Source organism: Crocuta crocuta, unplaced genomic scaffold, assembly GCF_008692635.1.
Source record: "Crocuta crocuta isolate KB4526 unplaced genomic scaffold, BGI_CrCroc_1.0 scaffold45, whole genome shotgun sequence".
NCBI classification, from domain to species: domain Eukaryota; kingdom Metazoa; phylum Chordata; class Mammalia; order Carnivora; family Hyaenidae; genus Crocuta; species Crocuta crocuta.
The window spans coordinates 3,932,094-3,956,609 of record NW_027530544.1 but is presented as its reverse complement, the minus strand read 5'-3'; the positions used below and the strand labels follow the sequence as shown (position 1 = coordinate 3,956,609).

At 36.1% G+C, this 24,516-nt stretch overlaps 1 protein-coding gene across 1 annotated transcript in view; it reads left to right on the top strand.

The window, feature by feature from the left end:
• The first annotated feature begins 8,006 nt into the window (after window positions 1-8,006).
• SNX4 (sorting nexin 4) overlaps window positions 8,007-24,516 on the top strand; it is a 56,977-nt gene continuing 40,467 nt past the window's right edge. Inside the window, exons 1-6 of the mRNA XM_077767637.1 lie at window positions 8,007-8,128; window positions 14,124-14,259; window positions 14,337-14,486; window positions 14,958-15,005; window positions 20,161-20,216; window positions 23,969-24,041. Coding sequence (XP_077623763.1) covers window positions 8,007-8,128; window positions 14,124-14,259; window positions 14,337-14,486; window positions 14,958-15,005; window positions 20,161-20,216; window positions 23,969-24,041 — 585 coding nt within the window. The remainder of the gene's footprint in view (window positions 8,129-14,123; window positions 14,260-14,336; window positions 14,487-14,957; window positions 15,006-20,160; window positions 20,217-23,968; window positions 24,042-24,516) is intronic.

Below are 24,516 nucleotides of genomic sequence, written 5' to 3'. Positions count from 1 at the left end.
ATCTTGATGAGGTCCCAGTAGTTCATTTTTGCTCTGATTCCCTTGCCCTTGGGGATGTGTCAAGTAAGAGATTGCTGTGGTTGCGATCAGGGAGGTTGTTTCCTGCTTTCTCCTCTAGGGTTTTGATAGTTTCCTGTCTCATATTCAGGTCCTTTATCCATCTTGAGTTTATTTTTGTGTATGGTGTGAGATAGTAATCTAGTTTCATTCTTTTACATGTTGCTGTCCAGTTCTCCCTGCACCATCTGTTAAAGAGGCTGTCTTTTTTCCATTGGATACTCTTTCCCATACATTTGTGGGTCCAGTTCCAAGTTTACTCTGTTCCATTGGTCTGTGTGTCTGTTTTTGTGCCAATACCATACTGTCTTGATGATTAGAACTTTGTAGTAGAGGCTAAAGTCTGGGATGGTCATGCCTCTCGTTTTGGTTTTCTTCTTCAGTATTACTTTGGCTATTCAGGGTCTTTGTGGTTCCATACAAATTTTAGGATAGTTTGTTCTAGCTTTGAGAAGAATCCTGGTGTAATTTTGATTGGGGTTGCATTGAATGTGTAGATTGCTTTGGGTGGTAATGACATTTTAACTGTATTTATTCTTCTGGTCCAAGAGCATGGAATGTTTTTCCATTTCTTTGTGTCTTCTTCAAATTCCTTCATACGTTTTCTATAGTTTTCATCATACAGATCTCTTATATCTTTGGTTAGGTTTATTCTTAGGTATTTTATGGTTTTTTGTGCAATTGTGAATGGGATCAGTTGATTTCTCTTTCTGTTGCTTCATTATTGGTGTATAGAAATGCAACTGATTTCCGTACATTGATTTTGTACCCTGAAACTTTGCTGAATTCATGGATCAGTTCTAGTAGGTTTCTGGTGGAGTTTGTCAAGTTTTCTATGTAGAGTATCATGTCATCTGCAAAAAGTGAAAATTTGACTTCTTCTTTGCCAATTCTGATGCCTTTTATTTCCTTTTGTTGTCTAATTGCTGATGTTAGGACTTACAGCACTATGTTAAACAGGGGGAAAGCTCTGAGTTTTTCCCCATTGAGGATTATGTTAGCTGAGGGCTTCTCATAGATGACTTTTTTGATGTTTAAGTAAGTTCCTTCTATCCTGACTTTCTCGAGGGTCTTTATTAAGAAGGGATGCTGTGTTTTGTCAAATGCTTTTTCTGCATCAACAGGATCATATGGTTTTAATCTTTTCTTTTGTTAATGTGGTCTGTCACATTGATTGATTTGCAAACATTGAACCAGCCCTGTAACCCAGGAATGAATCCCACTTGATCATGGTGGATAGTTCTTTATATGCGCTGTTGGATTCGGTTTGCAAGTATCTTGTTGAGGATTTTTGCATCTGTGTTCATCAAGGATATTGGCCTGTAGTTCTCGTTTTTTGCTGGGCCTCTGTCTGGCTTTGAAATCAAAGTGATGTTGGCTTCGTAGAATGAGTCTGGAAGTTTTCCTTCCATTTTTATTTTTTGGAATAGCTTGAGAAGAATGGGTATTAACACAGATTTAAATGTCTGGTAGAATTCCCCAGGGAAGCCATCTGGCTCAGGGCTCTTATTTGTTGGGAGATTTTTGATAACTGATTAAATTTCTTCACTAGTTATGGGTCTGTTCAGATTTTCTATCTCTTCCCATGTGAATTTTCTTAGTGAGTGTGTGTTTAGGAATTTGTCCATTTCTTCTAAGTTGTCCAGTTTGTTGGTGTATAATTTTTCGTAGTGTTTCCTGATGATTGCTTGTATTTCTGAGGGATTGGTTATAATAAATATATTTTCATTCATGATTTTGTCTATTTGGGTGCTCTCTTTTCTTTTTGAGAAGCCTGGCTAGAGGTTTGTCCGTTTTGTTTATTTTTTCAAAAAGCCAACTCTTGGTTTCATTGACCTGTTAACTGTTTTTTTGGATTCTATATTGTTTATTTCTGCCCTGATTTTTATTATTTCTCTTTTTCTGCTGGGCTTGGGTGCTCTTGTTGCTCTCCTTCTAGTTCCTTTAGCTGTGTTGTTAGGTTTTGTATTTGTGCTTTTTCGAGTTTTTTGAAATATGCCTGGAGTGCAATGTACTTTCCTCTTAGGACTGCCTTTGCTGCATCCCAAAGAGTATGAATAGTTGTATTTTCATTTTCATTTGTTTCCATATATTTTTAAATTTTTTCCCTAATTGCCTAATTGCCCCATTCATTCTTTAGTAGGGTGTTCTTTAACCTCCATGTTTTTGGAGGTTTTCCAGACTTTTCCTGTGATTGATTTCAAGTTTCATAGCATTGTGATCTGAAAGTGTGCATGGTATGATCTTGATTCTTTTATATTTTTTGAAGGCTGTTTTATGACCCAGTATGTGATCTGTCTTGGAGCATGTGCCATGCACACTTGAGAAGAAAGTGAATTCCATTGCCTCAAGATGTAGAGTTCTAAATATATCTGTCAAATCCATCTGGTCCAATGTGTCATTGAAATCCATTGTTTCTTTAGTGATTTTCTGTCTAGTTGATCTATCCATTGCTGTAAGTGGAGTATTAAAAGTCCCCTGCTATTAGCACATTCTTATCCATAAGATTGTTTCTGTTTGTGATTGATTGTTTTATGTATTTGGGTGCTTCTGTATTCAGTGTGTATACACTTATAATTGTTAGCTCTTCCTGATGGATATACTGTAATTACTATATTATATATATATATATAACTATAATATATATATTACTATACTATATATTAAATATATATTAATATATATAATATATAATATATATATATTACTATTTTCTATTATGCTACCCTATGTCTTTTGATTGGAGCATTTAGTCTATTTACCTTCAGTGTTGTTATTGAAAAATATGAGTTTAGAGTCATTGTGTTCTCTGTAGGATTCATGCTTGTGGTGGTGTCTCAGGTATCTTGTGTTCCTTGCAACATTTCCCTTATAGAGTCCCCCTTAGGATTTCTTGTAGGCTGTCTTAGTGGTGATGAATTCTTTCAATTTTTGTTTATTTGGGAAGACTTTTATCTCTCATTCTATTCTGAATGACAAGCTTGCTGGATAGAGTATTCTTGGCTGCATATTTTTTTGTTCATCACATTGAAGATTTCCTGCCATTTCTTTCTGGTCTGCCAAGTTTCAGTAGATAGGTCTGTAACTATTCTGATAGGTCTCCTTTTGTATGTTAGGGCCGTTTTATCGCTAGCTCCTTTCAGAATTCTCTCTTTGTCCTTATATTTTGCCAGTTTCACTATTATATGTCATGCAGAAGATCGATTCAAGTTACGTCTGAGGAGAGTTCTCTGTGCCTCTTGGATTTCAGTGTTTGATTCCTTCCCCAGATTGGGGAATTCTCAGCTATAATTTGTTCAAGTTACTCCTTCAGCGCCTTTCCCTCTCTCTTCTTCTTCTGGGATTCCTGTGATACGGATATTGTTCCATTTGATTGTATCACTCAGTTCTCGAACTTTCCTTTTATGTTCCTGGATCAGTTTGTCTCTCTTTTTCTTGGCTTCCTCTTTTTCTATAATTGTGTCTTCTGATTCACCTATTCTCTTCTCTGCCTCTTCAATCTGTGCATTGGACACCTCCATTTTATTATTTATTATAGCATTTTTTAATTCATCACCACTATTTTTAAGCTCCATAGTCTTCATCAGAAGACTCTGATGTCTTCCATACTTTTTTCAAGTTCAGTGATTAATTTTATGACTATTGTTCTAAATTCTTATTCAGTTGAGTTGCTTATATCTGTTTTAAGCAGCTCTTTAGCTGTCATTTATTCTTGGAATTTCTTTAGAGGAGAGTTCTTCCATTTCGTCATTTTGGCTAGCTTTCTGTCTCGTTAGTTTTAAAAGCTTGTTATGCGCTCTGCACTTGCGAGTACTGCTATATTAAAGAGGGCTCATTGACTGTCTAGGGCCTGTCCGTTCAGGAAGTGTTCTTTAAGTGTTGTCTCTTGGTCTCTCTTGTTGTTTGGTTATTTTATTTCCCTACTCGTAGTGGTATTTGGGACTCTCCACCATGTGTACTTTGGCTTGTTTCTTGAGGTAGTCCTGGAAAAGAAAACAGACAGACAAACACATGGGGAACAAAGCCATGCAAATGCACAGACAAATCCAACAAACGAGCAAACCGAAAGGGAAAAAGAAAAAGAAAATAAGAAAAAAGAAAAGAAAAGAAAAGAGCAAAAAAACCCCAAAGACAAAGGACAGTCTAAAAGCATAAAACCAGAATTCCCAGCTACAAATAGAGAGCAGGGTGTGTGCAGTGCTGATGGAAGAGCATATACACAGAGAGATTTCAGGGTGGGGAGAAACCGAAATTGGACAATGACCAGGCAGAGAGACTAAGAGGCTTACTTAATTCAGAGAGAGAAAGAGGAGAATATGGTAGGAGGTGAGGAGAAAGAAACAAAGATAATGTTACTCAGAGAAACTATATAGTCTGATTACTCTAGAGAGAGAGAGAGACAGAGAGAGACAGAGAGAGAGAAAGGTAGTGGTGTAGGTATAGAATATACATCTAGAGAATGGATTAAATGTGACTGTTTAAGGAAACCAATGACCAGAGTGCCCAGTCCAGCAGAGGAGAGGGATAGGAAAGAGACAAAGGGAAAATATATCTGAATAGAAAGAATTGATCTAGAATTAATCACGGCAGTGCATCCATGTTGGTCTTGCCCAGGGCTCCTGTTAAAAAAAAAAAAAAAAACTCTCTANCTCTCTAGCTGGGGTGGGCGTGGTTTGGTGTAGGCAGGTCTTAAGGTCTTAGCCACAGGCTGCCCCCTGAGCTCCCACCTTGGTAGTTGTAGGTTATGGTCCCTTCTATAACCCAAGAGCTGCCAATCACTCCCTTGGGTCCCATCTCCCTGTGCCGTGGGTGCAGCCAAGGTGGGCCATTTTCTATGTCCCAAGCCCTGCCTCATTTCCAGATTCCAGTCTGTGCGCTTTATTGATACCGCCCGAAACAAAGTCCAGCAGGTCGGACGCTTGCCTGCCTCTGGGGATCAAGCCTGGAGAGCAGCAGCGTAGTTTCTCCTGGCACCGCCTGGGACCAGGCTACCCAGTTTAAAGTCAGCACCCCAGCTAGAACTAAGATCACTCTCCTTCCCGAGCTGTGGTTTTTCTCTTCTCCAGGGACAGTTCTATGAGCAGTTTCAGCTGCACTTCCTTTTCCCTTTGACTCACCAGCTCCCCTCGAAGGGGGTTCCCTCCCCTCCCTCTGTGTCTCTGGTCCCGCCTGTTTTTTGTCTTTCCCAGTTCCCAGTCATGCACTTAGGAGGTTGCCATCCCAGTGTACTCCGTCTCTTTTCTTCCCAAACTCCTGCGGTTTCAGTGTCCTATGGCTTCAGGCCTTCTGTGTTTGAGAGATGGGGGTGTGCGAAATGCAGGGAGCTCCCTGCTTCTCCCCCATCTTGCCTCCCCTGATACAAGTTCATCTGTTGTGTTCCTGTTTTCATTCTTTAGTTTTTATGATAGCTGCTCTTATTCTTTTATTCTTTTCCTTCTATGTAGTCAGATGGCCTGAGGGTAAATTCATGACTCATAGGCATTATCTTTTTGGCTGGGGAGGTAATTTGCTTAGTCATGTCCTTCCAGCATTGAGGGAATTTTTCACTGGAGTAGAGGGTGGTAAATTAAAGCATTTATCTATGGGCCCAAATTATGGTTTTTATAAATACGTATCTCAACCAACAATGGCTTCATAGTCTTGATATTGAGTGGTTTGTGCTTATGTAATTTTTTGAACTTTCTTTTGGTTGAAGTATTTCCTTCTGTCTCTTATTTTTTCTTTTAGTAGCTAAACATACAACTTAATAAAAATGTCTTCCTGCCTTTTGCAACAATGTGGATGGAACTGGAAGGTATTATGCTAAGTGAAATAAGTCCGTCAGAGAAAGGCCAATATATGTTTTCACTCATATGTGGAACTTGGGAGACTTAAGAAGACCATGGGGGGAAGGGAAAGGGAAATGGAAAAACTAGTTTCAAACAGAGAGGGAGGCAAACCATAAGAGACCTTATATACAGAGAATAAACTGAGGGCTGATGGCGGGGTGGAGGGGATGGGTGATGGGTATTGAGGAGGGCACCTGTTAGGATGAGCACTGGGTGTTGTATCACAAGAATGGCGATGAATCACAAGAATCTACTCTCCAAACCAAGAGCACACTGTATACACTGTATGTTAGCTAACTTGACAATAAATTTTATTTTAAAAATGTCGTATTTGACAACTGAGTGATGTATGTTTTTGTTGACTAATAATTCTATTCCATTGGTTCCATTGGGTTGCCTCTTTGTTCTCTGTCCTTTTTATCTTTTTTTAGCACTTTACTTTCTCCATTTTTCTTCAGCATTTTGGGGGCATTTCCTAAATTTGTTGATCATTTAATTTTTTGCAGTATCCTATAGCTTTTTCTGTCCTCATAGCACATAGGCTTAGTTTTCTGTATAAATTATCACTGTAGTTTTTATTGTAGTTTTTTCTTTTCTGTTTTGGTGCATCCATCTTTCTACTTCTGCCTCTTGTTAACCTGAAAATAAAGAGCCACAGTGTTTATTTGGGATCAGAGAATTATAATTTGGAGATTGCAGATTCAGGTAGAACACTCAAATAGTATCCTGCTTCTAAGGTGAAATTAAGAGGTTTTATAAGGAAAAAGAAGAGGGGGGCAGTTACAAGAGTCAGGAGAGAAAAAAAGGCTAAACTCTTGGTTATACATTGATTTACCACAGATTCTATCTTTGGAAAGTTCATAACTTTGTGGACTTGGGATCAGGGTATCTGTTGTCCTGCTGACTTCTCAAGTAGTTGCTTAAAGCATTTGCTGTTGCTAGTCCATAGGTTTTGGTTGAGTTCAAACAGAAACGGATTAGGCAATTTCTCTGCAGTGGTTGCTTTGCTCCCTTTTAAAATGGCTTCATTTGTGTCAGTTTTTCACATTCATCTTCACAAACTACCCTCAATTATAATGTAGTACAATATTTTTAATTAAAATCCACCTCACAACTTAGAGAGAGCAAGACGGAAACCCCCAAAGCATAGCAGTTATCACATGGTCTCACTTTGTCTTCCTTGTTTAGACTTGGAGTTACTTTGGTATTTTCAAGAACCTTCCATTGCACACTTTCCACACATTCAGTCTTTGAAGCGCTAGCGGTGTGTTTATTGTTCTTTTTGGTCCTTTAGCATAGACGTGGGCATGTTTTAGCAGAAGGGAAAAGAGTCTGTTCTTCTTAAACCTTGCTGCTATCTCACAAGTAGAGCCTTTTAAGCACTGCCAAAATGTTTAGGCAAATTTAAAGTTGAATATAAGATGTCTGGTTTTGTTTTGTTTTTTAATTTTTAAATTTAAACTGCCTATTGAAAATCTTGCCTCTTGGCATATGTATAGTATTTTCTTTTTGAGAGAGTAATTTGACTAACCACAGTTAGATACTGATATTGAGGATTATTTATCTTAGTATAAAATGATTTTAAATTTTTTTCTTAGGCATTTAAAAAAAACTAGTTTGAGAGAGAGAGCAAGAGATATTGCTTACATGATCAGGGGAGGGGAGAGAGAATCCCAAGTAGGCTCCACGTTCATCGTGGAGCCCCATACAGGGCTCAGTCTCAGGATGGTGAGATCATGACCAGAGCCAAAATCAAGAGTGGGATGCCTAACTGACTCAGCCACCCACGTGCCCCTTCTTAGGCATTTTTATATTGATTTATTCTTGGTCACTTACACAAAATGTGTTTTAATAATTAAATGTGTGATACATGTTAAAATAGATTTTGGAAAAGTTTGATGTGCTAAAAAATGCTGCTAATGAGACATATGTCATTTGCTGCTATCATTTAGCAACCCCTAGCAACTCAAGAAATGTTAGAAATTTGGGGTGCCTGGGTGGCTCAGTCGGTTAAGTGCTTGAAATATATACCAGTAATGGGTTTTATTATTATAGCTGTTTTTTTCCCAATACTGTCTTAAAGGTTTTGTTTTTGTTGTTCTTCCATTCATTTTTGTCCAGATGACAGAAAATAATTTTGGGTTGAAGAAGATAGAAATTAGTGTTTCAGAAGCAGAAAAGCGAACTGGAAGAAATGCCATGAACATGCAAGAAACATATACTGCTTACCTCATTGAAACAAGGTGAGTGATGAAAATTAGGCCTAGATTTAGTTCGAAAAAGCTTTGTCTGGTAGCTGTGGATGCAAAGTATGTTGTATAATGGAATTGTTTACAGGTCATTGTCTTTTTAGGTATTGGGTTTTTGTTCTTTACTTTTTAACAAATAAACAGATGTGCCTTTTACTATAGAATACTTGGAAGCTATATATGTGTGTATATATATATTTTAAGTTTATTTATTTATTTTGAGAAAGAGAGAAAGAATGAACTAGGGAGAGGAAGAGAGAAAGGGACACAGAGGATCCAAGCCAAGTTCTGTACTGACAGCGGAAAGCCTATGGGGTTCGAAGTGAGATCATGTCCTGAGCCAAAGTCAGATGCTTAACCAGCTGAGCCACACAGGTGCCCCAGGAGGTATATTTTAATGTACTTGTGTAGAAGGTAAAGAGAAGGTTATGGAATACTTTGGGGATCTGGAATGTTACTTGACACATGCTTTGGTGGAGTTTTTGGTGTTAGATATAATAATTCTCATGCAATTTTGAGAAAGGAGACCAGGTTTCCAGCATTGTATGAAGTGGACTTAGGTAAATAAGATGGTTAGCAGAAAAATATAGGAAGAGGGAATATGGTCTGAGTCAGTAAAAAATTAATAGGAAAGAATTGATGGAGACTAGAGTTTAATTTGGGATAAATTGAACAGACGAGAGTAAATCATGGAGTAAGAAATCAAAATTCACCAGAAAAATGGTCTTTTACCTCATTAGGAAAAAGTTAAAGGGATTAGACTATTTTGTCTAGAGAAAGGCAAGGCAAGACTCTATTTTGCCAGTTATAAACAATTTATATAAAGACTAAATACTGACTTGTTCTTTTCTCTCTGCAGAGACTGAGCAGAAATGCTTTCAGTTAAAATAAAGACATGTGCGAGATTTTTTGATAGTCAGTAAAATAAAATAATAGAACTACCAGATCTACATTTTACAAAAATGTAAAGATACCTTTTTAAGGAAAACAAAATTTAAACCTTGCATTTTCATAGGTTTACCAAAGTCACTGAGTTTGCCTTAAGGCTGAACCCTGTGACTTTTCAAGGCTTCTCCAGGTCTGTGGTTCTACCCAAAATAAAAGTTAAAATCTTGGTAAACTTTGTTTAATCTATAGACAATTCTGAAAACCCTCTAAGTATAGCTTTCCTTCTTCCATCAAAAAGAAAAAGAAGAATCTTTCCCAAACCAGAGAAAATTTACATTATAATAGGAGCTTTAGGAACTGAAAGTGGGAAGATTGGTCTTTTTAAAATTAGGTCATTTTGGTTTTGTTTTCTGTGTGTGTGTGTGTTTTTTTAAGTTTTTATTTTAATTCCAGTTAGTTTACATACAGTGTTATGTTAGTTTCAGATGTACAATGTGTTAAATATTCCCATTTATCACCCTGTGCTCATCATGACAATTGCACTCCTTAGTCACCTATTTAACCCATTCCCCCACCAAATTATGTCATTTTGTGACCTAGGTATCTACATATGTATATCAGAGATTTTTAAAAATTAGGTTAAGTAAGCTCTATGCCCAGTGTGGGGCTCGAACTCACAACCCTGAGATCAAGAGTTGAATGCTCTACCAACTGAGCCAGTCAGGCACCCACTCAGAGATTTTTAAAGTGATTAAAAAAAATATGGTCCCATCAGAGGGTTTCATTTCTGTTCTTTTTTTTTTTTTTTTAAATTAAATTAGCAACTTAAAAAATGATACTTTAGAAATTAGTGTGAAAAAATAGAAATTAGTGTTAAGTTTAGCTTACTTAGCTTTACTTAAATTATTTTTTCCTGTGTGTTTTTTTTTTGAGGTATAATTGACATATTAGTTTCAGATACCCAACATTATGTGGCAATATTTGTATGTATTGTGAAATGATTACAAGTCTAATTAATAACCATCACTATACAGTCACAAAATTTTTTCATTTTAATGAGAACTTTTTAAAATTTGTTTTTAGTGTTTATTTATTTTTGAGAGAGAGATACAGAGAGCTAGTGGGTTGAAGGGCAGAGAGAGGGAGACACAGAATCTGAAGCAGGCTCCAGGCTCTGAGCAGTCAGCACAGAGCCTGACGTGGGGCTGGAACTTGCAAGTTGTGGGATAATGACCTGAGCCGAAGTCGGATGCTTAAACAACTGAGCAACCCAGATGCTCCTTTTAATGAGAACTTTTAAGATTTACACTCTTAGCAGCTTTCAAGTATGCAGTACAGTATTATTAACTGTAGTCACCGGGCTGTAAATTCTTAAATTGAAAACTAAAAAAGATATTTTTACTTTAAGTATGTGAGTTTTTTATCATCCAATTTTTAAAAAATGTTTATTATTTTTGAAAGAGAGAGAGAGACCGAGTGTGAATTGGGGAGGGACAGAAAGAGAGGAAGACACAGAATCCGAAGCAGGCTCCAGGCACCTAGCTGTCAGCACAGAGCCTGATGCAGGGCCAGAACCCACCAACCCTGAGATCATGGCCTGAGCCGAAGTTGGAGCCACCCAGGCCAGGTGTCCCATTTATCACCCAATTGAGCAATGAAATTAACTGTTGATTAATTTTACTGCTGGAAGAGAATCTTGATTTGAATAATTTGGAATAATTTATGTTTTTTTTTTTCTTTTTTCTCTAAACTTTTTATCATTTTTTTTTAGTGTTTAATTTGAAAGACAGAGAAAGTGCTAGCAGGAAACAGGCAGACATAGAGGCAGAGAGAATCCCAAGCAGGATCCACACTGTCAGAGCCTAATACGGGGCTTGGTCCCACAAACCGTGAGATCCTGACCTGAGCCAAAATTACAAGTTGGACACTTAACCGACAGAGCTACCCAGGCGCCCCTATATATGTTTACTTTTGACTTTGAACTGAATAGAGTATCATAATTTGAAACTAGGAGTTAGAAATGACCATACTTGAGTAATGTAGCTATACTCTGAGTATTTAAGTGGATCATCATCAAATGTGTGGTACACAGAAGGATTATTGAGTTGACTTTCACAATTGTATTTTAGTATAAATTTGTATTTATTTATTTATCTTCCCTAGTATTTTTTATGGAACTGTAAATTTACTTTAAAATAGTGGTTCTTAGGGGTTCTTGGCTGACTCAGTTGGTAGAGCATGTGACTCTTGATCTCCAGGTTGTAAATTCAGCTACATGCTGGGTGTAGAGATTACTTAAAAAAATCTTTAAAAAAAACAGCACACAAAAGAAAACCCCATGGTAAACTTTAAAGTACATAGGAATCACTTGAAGAATTTGTTAAGCTACAGGGTTTTGGGTGAGGTCTAGGAATTTACATTTTTAAACAAGGTTCCAGTTGTTTTTGATACAGATGAGCCATAGATCATACTTTTGATTATCTTTTAAAGTACAAAGGTTTTACATTTCAAGATAGCCAAATTTATCTTTATTCTTTATGATTTCTTTTTTCCCTATCTTAAGAAATTCCTTCCTATCATATAGATGTTCATTTTGAGAAATACTGTTTTTGAATAGATTAGTTTGTAAATACAGTATTCCTGTGGTTAACTGACCTTTAACAACTGCAGAACCTTCGAATTTCTTAATCACATAGGGTTCTTAGGCAGATAATCTTGGACAATATGAGTTTTATTGAGCCTTTTAACTAAAAGTTGAACTTTATCATGTAACTTACCTACCTACTCTTCATGTAGAAGTAGAAAGTCCATAGTGTTATAGTTTTATAGGCTAAAATTAAGTAAGGCTAAAGTCACTGGTTTTAATTTCTTCAGAGATTTTTGTGTTTTTCTGTTCATAGAATATGAACCCAGTTTTTAGAAAAGTTTTTTAAATTGTTTTAATTTTCATTTATTTTTGAGAGAGACTGAGTGGGGGAGGGGCAGAGAGCGAGGGAGACATAGAATCTGAAGCAGGCTACAGGCTCTGATCTATTAGCACAGAGCCTGACATGGGGATTGAACCCATGAACCAGGAGATCATGACCTGATCTTTCTTTTAGGGCGCCTGGGTGGCTCAGTTGATTAAGCATCCAGCTTCGGCTCAGGTCATGATCTCATGGTTCATGGGTTCGAGCCCTGCATTGGGCTCTGTGCTGACAGCTAGCTCAGAGCCTGGAGCCTGTCTTTGGATTCTGTGTCTCCCTCTCTCTCTGACCCTCCCCTGCTCATGCTCTATCTCTCTCTCTCTCAAAAATAAACTAGTAATAAATTTAAAAAAAAAAATTTTTTTAATGTTTTATGTATTTTTGAGAGAGAAAGAGCGTAAGCGGGGGAGGGGCAGAGATAGAGGGAAACAGAATCAGAAGCAGGCTCCAGGCTCTTGAGTTGTTAGCACAGAGTGGGATGAAGGGCTCAAACCCACAAACCACAAGATCATGACCTGAGCTGAAGTCAGTGCTTAACCAACTGAGCCACCCATGGGCTCCAGAATATGAACCCTTTTAAAGTAGGTAAGAATATTTCTCTTTTAGAATAGCTAAGAATGCCTTGATGGTTTGGGAGACAGTAAAATGTCATTACTTAAGTCTTCTGATTTGTAAAATGGAGCTAATGATATGGTCTGTTATGAGCTTTAAATGTTGCATGTAAAATCAGTGATGTACTATTAAATATTTGTTGAATGATTGAAGTAGTTTTAGGGTCCAAATATAAGTCCTCTCTATGCATTTAGTCAGTCTCCAATGACTAGATTTTGCCTTAAATGGCCTTTAAAACACACACACACACACACACACACACACACACGGAAGTCTTCTAACAGAGTGTGGGTATACTGCTTATAGGCTATATTAATCTACATTAATCTCCTTATTAGCAAGATGTGGATGTTGTTAATAATGATTTTGAATAATTTGAAACCTGATATTAACCCAGATAATTTTTAAGCTAAGGTTTGAGAATCTGAATTTGAATAGTATTAGTTATAACTAATGTTTGGATTAATTCTTTAAAATGAATTATGATTTAATTTATATTTTTGCCATGGGAGCCATTTGTACCATTTGAATTTCATGTTTTGTTTCTTTTTTACTGATATGCAGTGAATAAGTTTAGAAGGAAATCTAATACATAAATGGTAAAAACTGAACATCTATTGTGCTGAGCATGGCATATATACTTTCTTAAGACTACTTTATTTCAAGACTGAATTCGCTTCTGTGCCTTTATGCCATGTTATACAAATGTACATTGTGGTTATTTGTGCATTTCTTGGAGGGCCTGAAAGTTATTGTCAAGCAAACAGAAAGTGGGAAGGTCCTGATAGTGTTTAGAAGACTGATGCTTTCTAAGAATGATTATGCTAGTAGAAATCTTTACTCACAATAACTTCATATATCCTTGGTGTGATTTTACTCTAACTTTCCTCCCAACTGTAAGTTGAACTTTTATATGACATTGTCTGCAGCTCTTTATGGTAAAGATAAGACTAGAAATGAATTTTCACATTTTCCCCTGTACTCATTCATAGTTAACTTTTTGCCTTTGAGGATATTTCCTGACATGTGGATGTATCTGATTCATTTATAGGTCTTGCAGTAACCTGTTTTTGGCATGAACGTTGTTGCCTCATTGTGGCAGAAGTTAAAAATACCTTATGTTTAATGAAACACTAGCTAAGCCAGATTTTACTGTATTGTAAAACCAATGATCATAGATTAACTGAATTATTATACTTTGAGGCTTTTAGAATGTACCTAAAATGATTATTTCTTTTGAGTTCAGATAAGTTTTCTGTAATAGGGAAAGTGATTAGGAGTGAGGGCTTTAAATCAGATAGATATGAGTGCTTTATCCGCAGATCTTTGTGATTGTAGGAAGAGTAGCTGCTTCCTCATCAGCTTCATAGGTGGTTGTAAGGATTGAAAAAGATAATACATGAAGATACTGAGTGCCTGGTTCATAAGCATTCAGTAAGTGGAGTTATAAATTTTAATGGAGGTTGTGTGCATGTATTTGTATTTTTAATAAGTAATAGGGATCTTATTCTATTCTTTTTCAGGTCAGTTGAACATACTGATGGTCAAAGTGTCCTAACAGACTCACTATGGAGGCGGTATAGTGAATTTGAATTGTTGAGAAACTACCTTTTAGTTTACTATCCACATGTTGTTGTGCCACCTCTACCAGAAAAAAGGGTAAGAAATGAAACAGCAGTATAGTTCGGAAGTATTTAGCCTTGAGATTATCCTTCACGATTGTTTTGTTTACCTAGGCAGAATTTGTTTGGCATAAACTCTCTGCTGACAACATGGACCCGGATTTTGTGGAAAGACGACGGATTGGCTTAGAAAACTTCCTCTTGAGAGTTGCCTCACATCCCATCCTTTGTAGAGACAAAATCTTCTATTTGTTTTTAACACAGGTATTTTTCTTTGATTAAGTCTTAAAAGAATTCATTTGATTTTTCTTTTAAACTGTAGAATGCTTATGCTTAAGAATCTTTTTGGAGCAGCTTTGTTAATATACATGCATTTAATTGCATTTTTAAATTTGTTTTAAGTTCAAAATTATTGAGTTACATCACTCTTTCGGCTAACGTTTTTATACTTAAAGATACTAAAGATGGTACTTTCTGGCATCACTTCAATGATATCAAAGTTAGTCTTTATTTTTTTTGAAGCCCAGATCTATAAAATCTTGGGTCCATCTTTTGATAATCTTTTGGAATCTAGATTGCATGTTTAACTTTGAAATGAGTTCTTTTTTTAACCTTTCTTTTATCTCCCCTGAAAGAATAACAGAATAGTAGATTCTTAATCTATTTAATTTGGAGTATTCCTTATTTTTTTTTTTTAATTTTTCAGTGATTTCTAAAATTCACTTTAATTTTTAGGAGGGTAACTGGAAGGAGACCGTGAATGAAACTGGGTTTCAACTGAAGGTAAGAATATTTGTATGAAATAATTTGACAAGTTCCTTTACAATTCCCAGCACAGTGCATTGCACTTAGTGGGTACTTGGTATTTAATGAATGGGTGAATGTTGGAAATTGGCTTTGCATCTAATATCGTTGGTAAGGTTTTTAAAGAAATACTGCGAATTCACTTTGGATTTGTGGAATTCTAGTTACTAGTGAGATTACAGAGGACATATTTATGAATTTTATTCTATTGGGAAAGAGTATTTTGAAGCAATGATTTAGACACAAACTGTAGATTTTTCCCACAGTATACTCATATACTTTACATCTTTTTTTTACTCCTTCTCTCTTTAACACTGCCACTCAAATTCTTGCTCATTCTTTATCAGATATTAAAGACACTTCTGAAGAATTTAGCTTGGGTTTCTGAGTCAGCACAGACTAGAAGATGAGCCATGCATCATGCTAGGACATGGTGGTCATCTCTGAGTGGGCATAGGAGTCATTTTGAAATAGTGTCCGTTAGTGACACAGCTTTTCAAATTTAGCGATTATAATTAGTGTTTGGAATGAAATTATTACCTAAAAATTGAAAATATGGTGTGGTGGGATGGCCACCCTAACTCCTATCTACTCTCCCTGTTGTTTCTAAAAGTAATGTAAAACAGGTTATTGGCAAACTTTTTAAAGTTTTCATCTCTCCTGTAAACTGAATAGGTAAGTAGAAAAATGTAATGTAAATTTATATAATCTATAAATTGATAAACAATTCATATGATAGTATAGTAACAAAAGTTCAATAGGTCTAGACAACAAGAACAAAATGTTCTTAGTAGTTTTGAAAACACCTCCTAGAGATTTAGGTATTGGCACATAGGTATTTGAAGTTTAGCACAAAAAACTAGAAAAAGAAAAATTTGTTTCTGCATAGAAAATATAATCAAGTATCTAATTCTGTCATAAGCTGATTCTAATTTATAAACATTTTGTTGCCAGGTTGTATGAAAAAATTAGAATCTTCTTAGCTGTAATTCATTACTTTATGGCACTCAGAATACTGGAATTTTAACTTAGAATTGGATTTGAAATAACTTGAAACTTTGAAAAATGTTTATATTTTGGTAAGGTTTTCTGAGAACTAGTCCAAGATGTTAGAAGCTGATATTAAGGAAAAGAGAAAAGTAAAACATAGTTGTTTTGGTGACTTCTCTTATAGTCTAGATTTAGTCCTTAATTTAGTAACTAGTTAGCAGTCCTTTGTCCTTGAACCCAGTTTTTGGCCATGACTTTGGTGGTGACCTTGAGAAAGCTCTTGAGTTTCTTCCATCTATATACACTATGCTGTTTTACTGAGTGCATTAAATGTTGTGTATAGGTGCTATTTAAGAGTTTAGTTAAAATGTTTCATGTTTGGGTTGCCTTATGGTAAAACCTCAGTTTCACTTTTAGAAAGTCTTCGAAAGGTAATGTGCAATATTAAGAATTTGAAACTCAGACTTTTAATGAAATGGAGCAGAAAATAAGATGTTAGGAGGAGAGTTTGGAAATCCTTATGTCTTGCTGTATTCCTTATTTTGTTGTGGCAGTTTCTTGTTTTAAGTTTTGTTGTTAGTAAAATGGAATCTTTTTAGACTGCCTCACACGTATATGTACATGCGTACATGCATATACATAAACATGTATGTGAGGTTCATATACTACAGGTTACCATCCCATTTTACCTGTGTTTTTGGTTATAAATTTTGTAATTAATGTATGTAAAATGGGTTTGTAAAGGAAGTATCAGAAACCATTTCTGTGAAAAAGCGATTGTTCTGAATCAGATTAAATATTTATATTTGATTTTGGCCTTTGGATTGTCATCCTCAGATTGAAATGTCAGCTTACTTTAGTTTTCTTTTTCTCATACATGTTTAATTTAGTATATAGTTTTGGGCTACTGGATTAATAGTTTCTTAAATCTGTTTAAAGTCATTATTATACCCAGCAAGGTAATTATAAAAATCTACTGTCTTTTTATCAGTGCTCTATTTAATACAAACATGAGCAATAACTCTTTTCATCACTGCTCTATGTTGGTGTTCTTTGTCTTGAGTATTTATATAAATATTCATGTTAACCAATTCAGTAAAAGGAGAGCAAAGAGTTTATCTAGAGTAATGAACATATAAACTAGTTGGTTTAGAATAAAGTAATATTGTTTTAACTCCATTAACTCAGTAAGTTACTTTCATGAAAATGTCATCCATATGCCCAAACCTTAAATGAATTTAGGTTGACTCAGAAGAATCCAGAACCCTATCTGTTGCTTGGAGTAGAGACTGCCAGTGCCCATAGTCCAGACTTTTATAATTTCTGCTAGAGGCACCTGGGTGGTTCAGTTGGTTGAGTGTCCAGGTCCTGATCTCACAGTCATGGGATTGAGCTGCATTTGGCTCTCTGCTGAGCATGGAGCTGGCTTGAGATTTTCTCTCTCTCCCTCTCTCTTTCTTCTTCCCTCTTTCTCTCTCTCCCTTCTTCCCTCTCTCCTTCCCTCCTTCTTTCTCCCCCTCTGTCCCTCTCCCCTGCTTGTGCACACTCTCTCAAAATAAACTCAAAGAAAAATTTCTGCTAATCTGTATTACACAGAAACTCTGAGAGCGAGCCATTATGGCTGGATGCCTACAGAGTGTCAGATGCTCTTCAATGTGTTGTGGAAACAGTAGTGAATGAGCTGAAAACATTCATAAACTCCCTTACTCTTATCAAGCTTATATTTTAGTAGTTAGATAAATTAACATTTAAATCAATAAGATACTTTAAAATAGTTTAAGTCATCATCGTTAAAGGGTATGATGGTATAGAATTTTTGTTTTCAGGGAGAGTAAAAAAGGGTCCTATTAATAAGGAGTCTAGGACAACAAGCATAATAAACCAAGACTGTCCTGGATAAACTGGGTCACATGGTTGAAGAGATAACATTTGAGCTGAGACAGGAATAAAGAACCTTGCAGTGGAGTCAACTTGGGGGCCGGAGAAGAGGAACATTAGAGAGAGGCCCAAGCTGGGTAGTGGTTTACTAGGCAAGGTTTGGGGGAAGAGAAGAATCAGAAAATGAAATAACAAAGGGAAGATAAGGTCCAGCATGAGGAAACTAAAATATGTAATAGGAACTGGAAGGGAAGGGGAAAGTGGGGCTAACAGAATGTGGGAAGGAAGATAGTAAGTAAGTCGGGGTTATAGAATAGTTGGCATTATTTCTCATTCAGTCAATACTTCCTGCATGTTTGTCTTGTGCCAGGCTTTGGGAGGCATTGGGATATAGCAATAAACAAAGCAGATTAAATAAAGTATTGCTTTGGCAGCCATTGTAAAACTCCAGGGGTACCATTCATATTGTGCTTTTTTATGGCTCTTCTAGTGGGCAGCTAAGAAACGAGTAAACAACTAAGATGATTTCAAGTAGTGCTGTTTTAAAGGAGGTAATATAAGGTGATGTGAAACAGGGACGCCTGGATTGCTCAGTCAGTTGAGTGTCAGAATCTTGATTTCAGCCAAGGTTATGAGCCCAGGGTTGTGGGATTGAGCCCCATGTTGGGCTCTACACTGAATGTGGAGGCTACTTGGGATTCTCTCTCTCCCTCTGCCTCTCTCCCCTGCTCACATTCTCTCTAAAAAAAAAAAAGATTCCTGATTGAACTATCTTTTATGTAGCTTCTGTGCCTGGTTAGAAAAGTAATTCAGTCTTTTTTCTTCTTTCCTTTCCCCTCCTTTTTTTCTGTGTGCATGTGTGGGAACTTCAGATAGGACTTGCATATATTAAGTATAAATTTTATAGATTGCGATTATTATTTAGTGCTGATCCTTCTGTTCCTCCTTTGAGAGCAATTGTCTAGAATAAGTAGAGGTAGTTAAAAAGTTAAAAAAAAAAAAAAGATAGTTAAAAAGTTGTGTTGTCTTGGGGCACCTGAGTGGCTTGGTTAAACTTCCGATTTGGGCTCATGTCATGATCTCACAGTTTGTGGGTTTGAGCCCTGCCTCAGGCTCTGCGCTGACAGCTCAGAGCCTGGAGCCTGCTTTGAGGTCTGTGTCTCTCTCTCTCTCTCTCTGTCCCTCTCCTACTCACGCGTGCCCTCTCTCTCTCTCTATCTCTCTCAAAAATAAACACTTAAAGGGCACTTGGGTGGCTCAGTCAGTCAGCTTTCCAACTTTGGCTCAGGTCATGATCTCACGATTCGTGCGTTCTGTACTGAATGCTTGCTTAGAGCCTGGAGCCTCCTTTCGGATTCTGTCTCCCTCTCTCTGCCCCTCCCCCGGTCATGCTCTGTCTCACTCTTCTCTCAAAAATGCATGAATATAAAAAAAATTTTTAAAAACATTAAAAACATTTTTAAATAGGTTGTGTTGTAACACTTTCTGTCAGCTAGAAAGTAATTTGATTTCATCTTGTTTGTTTTACTGTAGTATGAAGTATGTAATATAGGCATTTCCATAGTTCTTTCTTTAAAAAAATTTTTTTTAATGTTTATTTTTTAGAGAGAGAAACAGAGCGTGAGCAGTGGAGGGGCAGAGAGAGAGGGAGACACAAAATCTGAAGCAGGCTCCAGGTTCTGAGCTGTCAGCACATAGCCCAATGCAGGGCTCGAACTCACAAACCATGAGATGACCTAAGCCAAGTGAGACACTTAACTGACTGAGCCACCCAGGCGCCCAGTTCTAACTTTTTAAAAATACTGATCATGAAAATGAAAAAAAACCAATGTACTTTTGGTGTGGATTCCATCTGAGAACTAACTGCAGTAATGTATATGCTTCAGAGCAAGTTTTACTTAGTTTATCATTCCTTTTCTTGATTTAGAGAAAGGTAAACTACTTTTTCCACATGATTTATTCTGAGTTACAATATTGCAGAACTATGTGTATATATATATGTACCTGTTAGTATATTGATATTTATAATTTTTTTACTTTGGTGTCATTGAATGCCATGTTATTCAGTTTAATTTATAACATTATATTAGTAGTGTTTTCAAAAATAACTACTTAGCTGTTTTTTTCTAGATATGTTTAATGTGTTTGACACAAATGATATGAAGAAAACTATACTTGAGCATCTTAATTCTAAAGAGAAAGTAAAACTGTTTGGATTTATACCATGAAATGTAATTGTATTAAGTGAACAAATTATTTTTTCCAGGCAGACTCCAGGTTAAAAGCGCTTAATGCAACATTCAGAGTGAAAAACCCAGACAAGTAAGGTTTTGTTTTAATAACAGTTACAATGTTGTTTTGAATGGTGTCTATCAATTTATTTAATTTTTCATTTCTGAATGTATGCACTTCATTTGCTAAATAAATAGTAATTCACACTTACTGAAATCCTCTTACAGTCTAAAACTGATTTTGAGATTTGATAATTAGGTTTAAGGTTGCAAGTAATTGAAGTTTCAGAAAATTAAACCACTGTTTTTTCTTAGAAGGATTTATTAAAAATGTTGAAGATACCAGAAAAATGAGAGAAGTAATTTTAATTTCATATGAAAGTTTTTCTTATATGATTTGTTCACCAAATATGTACAAATTTTAAGATAAGATTATATATATTATATATATTTAATAACAAACTATTTTGTACACCAAGAAAACTTGATAGATAAAGGCATACTAGTGTAATAATTTCATGGAGATGTAGCTATATGACAATCACTTGACTTCATTAATGTTAGGTGTTTGTAAGACCGTTTCTGTATGAAAGGAAACCTGTGCATTCACAGTAAAATGTCCTTAGGATGGTTCCTAGGTATGTCTTAAGATTTTGCTATTACTCATTCTCTGAATTAGGTGGATAATTCAGGCTTTTCATTATATGGACCTTTACCTGGCCTTTGATTCAGCTAAACTTTTCAGTTAGAAAGGTACTTAGGCAGATGAGGCTTTTCCATGTTTGGCTGCCAAGTTCATGAGTTGTGTTAGAATTTCTCTAGTTAAGCCTTCAGCATTAATTTCTGTGTGGTGTAAATTCTTGCTAAAGGCTAGGTTTGCATAGTCTGATAATCTATTTTGCCTGACTTTAGAAATCATAACACATTAACATAACGTCTTTGGTTTTTAATATAAATTTTGAATATAAAATATAAATATTTAAACTTTTGATAAATAGGAAATTGTGATGGTAACCATAGAGTTCTTTTTTTACTAGACTTTTTTAGAGGAATTTTATTTAGTTTTACAGGAAAATTGAATGGATAGCACAGAGCTCCCCTATATACCCTCTGCCCCCACACATGCACAGTCACCTCCACTGTTGGCATCTCCCACCATAATGGTACATTTGTTGCAATTGATGAACCTATATTAAGACACTGTTATCACCTGAAGATGTTATATTAGGGTTCCACTCTTGGTGTTGTATATTATATGGGTTTTGACAAATGTGTGATGCCATGTATCCATCATTATAGAATCATACAAAGTATTTTACCTGTCCTAGGGTGCCTGCTTGGCTCAGTTGGTAGAGCACGTGACTCTTAAATCTCAGGGTCACGAATTTAAGCCCCACATTGGACATGGAACCCACCTGAAATTTGAACAAAAAACAACACCCCCCCCCCAAAAAAAAAACCTCCAAAGTATTTTCAGTGTTCTAAAACTCCTCTGTGCTCTGCCTGTTTATCCCTCCGTCCCAGCCCCTGGCAACCAGAGATCTCCATAGTTTTGCCTTTTATAGAATGTCATATACAGTATGTAGCCTTTTCAGATTGGCTTTTTTCACTTAGTAATATGCATTTAAGTTTCCACTGAGATTTCATTGTAAGGGTTATAATGACAGGCATAGTATATAAGACATGCTCTTTAGATAAAAAACTAAAATTCTGAGTCAGTCTCTCTAAAAAACCTAGTAAGCTAGCTTTATGACTTTGGTGAATGTACATTCACTAGAGGAGCATGTAGATGAGACTATTATTAATTAATATTTTAATATTAATATTTTGTCAATGGAATGTTTTTTAATTTAATAAAAATATTTTATCAATTAAATGTTTGTCTTCCCTTTTCTGACCTAACTAGGTTTCTGAGTTATAAAATTTTAATATCCATATTATATATGGAATTTTAAATTTGATATGAACAGTAACATAACCAAGGCAGTTTTTTGCCTCTGTTCTTGTTTATGTACTTACTGTATAATTAGTAATAGAATTTGTTTGCCTTAAGTTCTATATTAAAGAATTGTCTATATTGTTGGGTTTTTTTTTTAAGTTTTATTTATTTATTTAAGTAATCTCTATACCCAGCAAACTCATGACCCACATCTCTTCAAACTAGACTGCTAAGAGCAGTTTGAAGATGAACCTTGAGTCTTCTACTTTTACGTGGCAATATTTAGACAATATTTGGGCAATATTAGGAGGTAGACCAAGTGATTAGTGGAATGAATAGGGCAAAAAATAGTAGAATGAATAGGGCAGGAAATATAGGTGGCACCCAGGTTTTATTCTTTAGAATGCTAGGGAACATAGGGAAGGGGGATCTGGGAGGGACAAGGGAGGATAAGTCGATCTCTAGATAAGTAAAAGTACAAAAGTCTGCTAGACATTTGGCTTTATAGATCTGGCGTTTAGAGATTTGGGTAGGAGGTAGACATTTGGAGTTCAGTAGTACGTACATCATAACTGTGAGGCTTTGTGAATAAGTCACATGAAGTGTGCAGATTGAAAAATTGATAGTTAAGATGGCTGAGGACCCAGGATTGGACCCTAAGGATTGCCAACATCTTGAGGGTGTTTTCCAAAGTATAATCTCAAGATTAGCACCATCTGAATTCTTTGGGTTTAGCTTGCTGTACCTTCAGGTTCCTGAGCCCCTCTAAGGCCTTTGTGTACAGTTTTGCTTATTTGTACACCTGTCTTACTGAGAGGCCCTCGGTAGTATTTCTAACACTTTAGGGCTTCTTTGCATGCTAAAGTTGGAGGTGTAACAGGTAGGTGAAGGAAACGAGTACCGCAAAAGAGCCTTCAGAACCAGAGAGTGAAAGGAAAAATCATGAGAAAATAACACTGATGTCAAGGGAACAAATTTTTGAGGAGGGTGAGGTTAGAAAGATGAGGACTAAAGTATGTTGTTGGATTTTAGCAACATGAGAATAGTGAGTTTGTCAGGAGTATTTCTCCACTGGTGCTGGGGGTGAAACTAGATTGCTGTGGGCTGCACAGTGAATGGAAAGTGGCTGTTGCTAGAGAGAGTGCCTTGTAAAAGTGTGCCTGTGAAACGGCTGGGTAGGAGGGGTGTTAACAGTTGGATGTGTTGTCAAGGGGATATATGTATGTATTTTAATATAGGAGAATTAATTGATATGCTAATAAGAAGGAGCTTGCAGGGAGGGGGATTTAGAAAATAGAAATATGGGGTGTAGCTGGGATAGAGTCTAGAGTACTGATGGGAAGAAAGGTCTTAGAGGGAAGGAAGAAATAATAGATGTAGATGTGCTTACTGGCAGGAGATCGAGGTGGAGTGGTTCCTAGTAATGGCTTGTGTTTAATCCAGTCTCCTGGTTGGAGACTGACTGGTGGTGGTGGTGGTGGTACCAGAAATTTCAGGTCTTTTTGCAGAATGGTAGGTACTAGATTAGGGAAACAAAGATTATTGAGCATCATGAAGGTTGACGTTAGAGACCAAGAGTTTATAGATGCATCAGAAAATTTTTACTATCATAAGGTTTTGTCCTGTTTTTTGTTTTGTTTTCAAGTAACTTTTCATACAACTTTTATCTTTATCTCAGTTCCACAGTATAAATTATGAAATATTTTTCTTGTCTTTAATAATACCAAAAGAAAGTATGGTTGCTTTATTTTAGATTTTTTTGAATTTGTATTGGTATGTGCATAAGGCCAGCATATGGTTAAATAGGATCAGTTTCATTATTCTCAGGAATTACTGATTTGTCTTTCAGTTTTTGACTTGTTTTCTTGAGAAAACAATGATGTTTCCGTTGTTTCCTGTTTCAGGAGATTTACTGAACTAAAACACTACAGTGATGAACTACAGTCTGTCATCTCACATCTTCTTCGAGTCAGAGCTGTAAGTGGTCCCCAGGAGCTTTTCAATGCACGTTTATAAGGAAGTGCTTCTCACCTAATCATGTTTTTAAGTAATAAATAGTATTTATGATGAATAGCTGATTTCTGCATTCAAATTTGGCATGTTCATCATCCAAAACGCATTTAAAAAAAATATGAAATGTTTTCAGTTATAGACAGCTTGAAGCATTGTAGCTGTTGTTTTCTCTGTAGTTTGTATATGGTTATTTTGACATCTTGTGAAAAGGCCTACCATTTCAGTGTTGGAATATTATTAAATAAGTGTGGGAGTTTAAGATCTACATGTAATAACATATTTATACTTTCAAGGTTTTTTTAAAGGTCTGTGAAATAGTTTATATATGTAAGGCCATCTTGTGTCTGTGTCTTAAATTGTCCTAAATAAACTTAGTTGGGGTAATGGTTTGCCATTACAAACTATAAATCGAGGCATAATCACGGTACTTAGCCATATG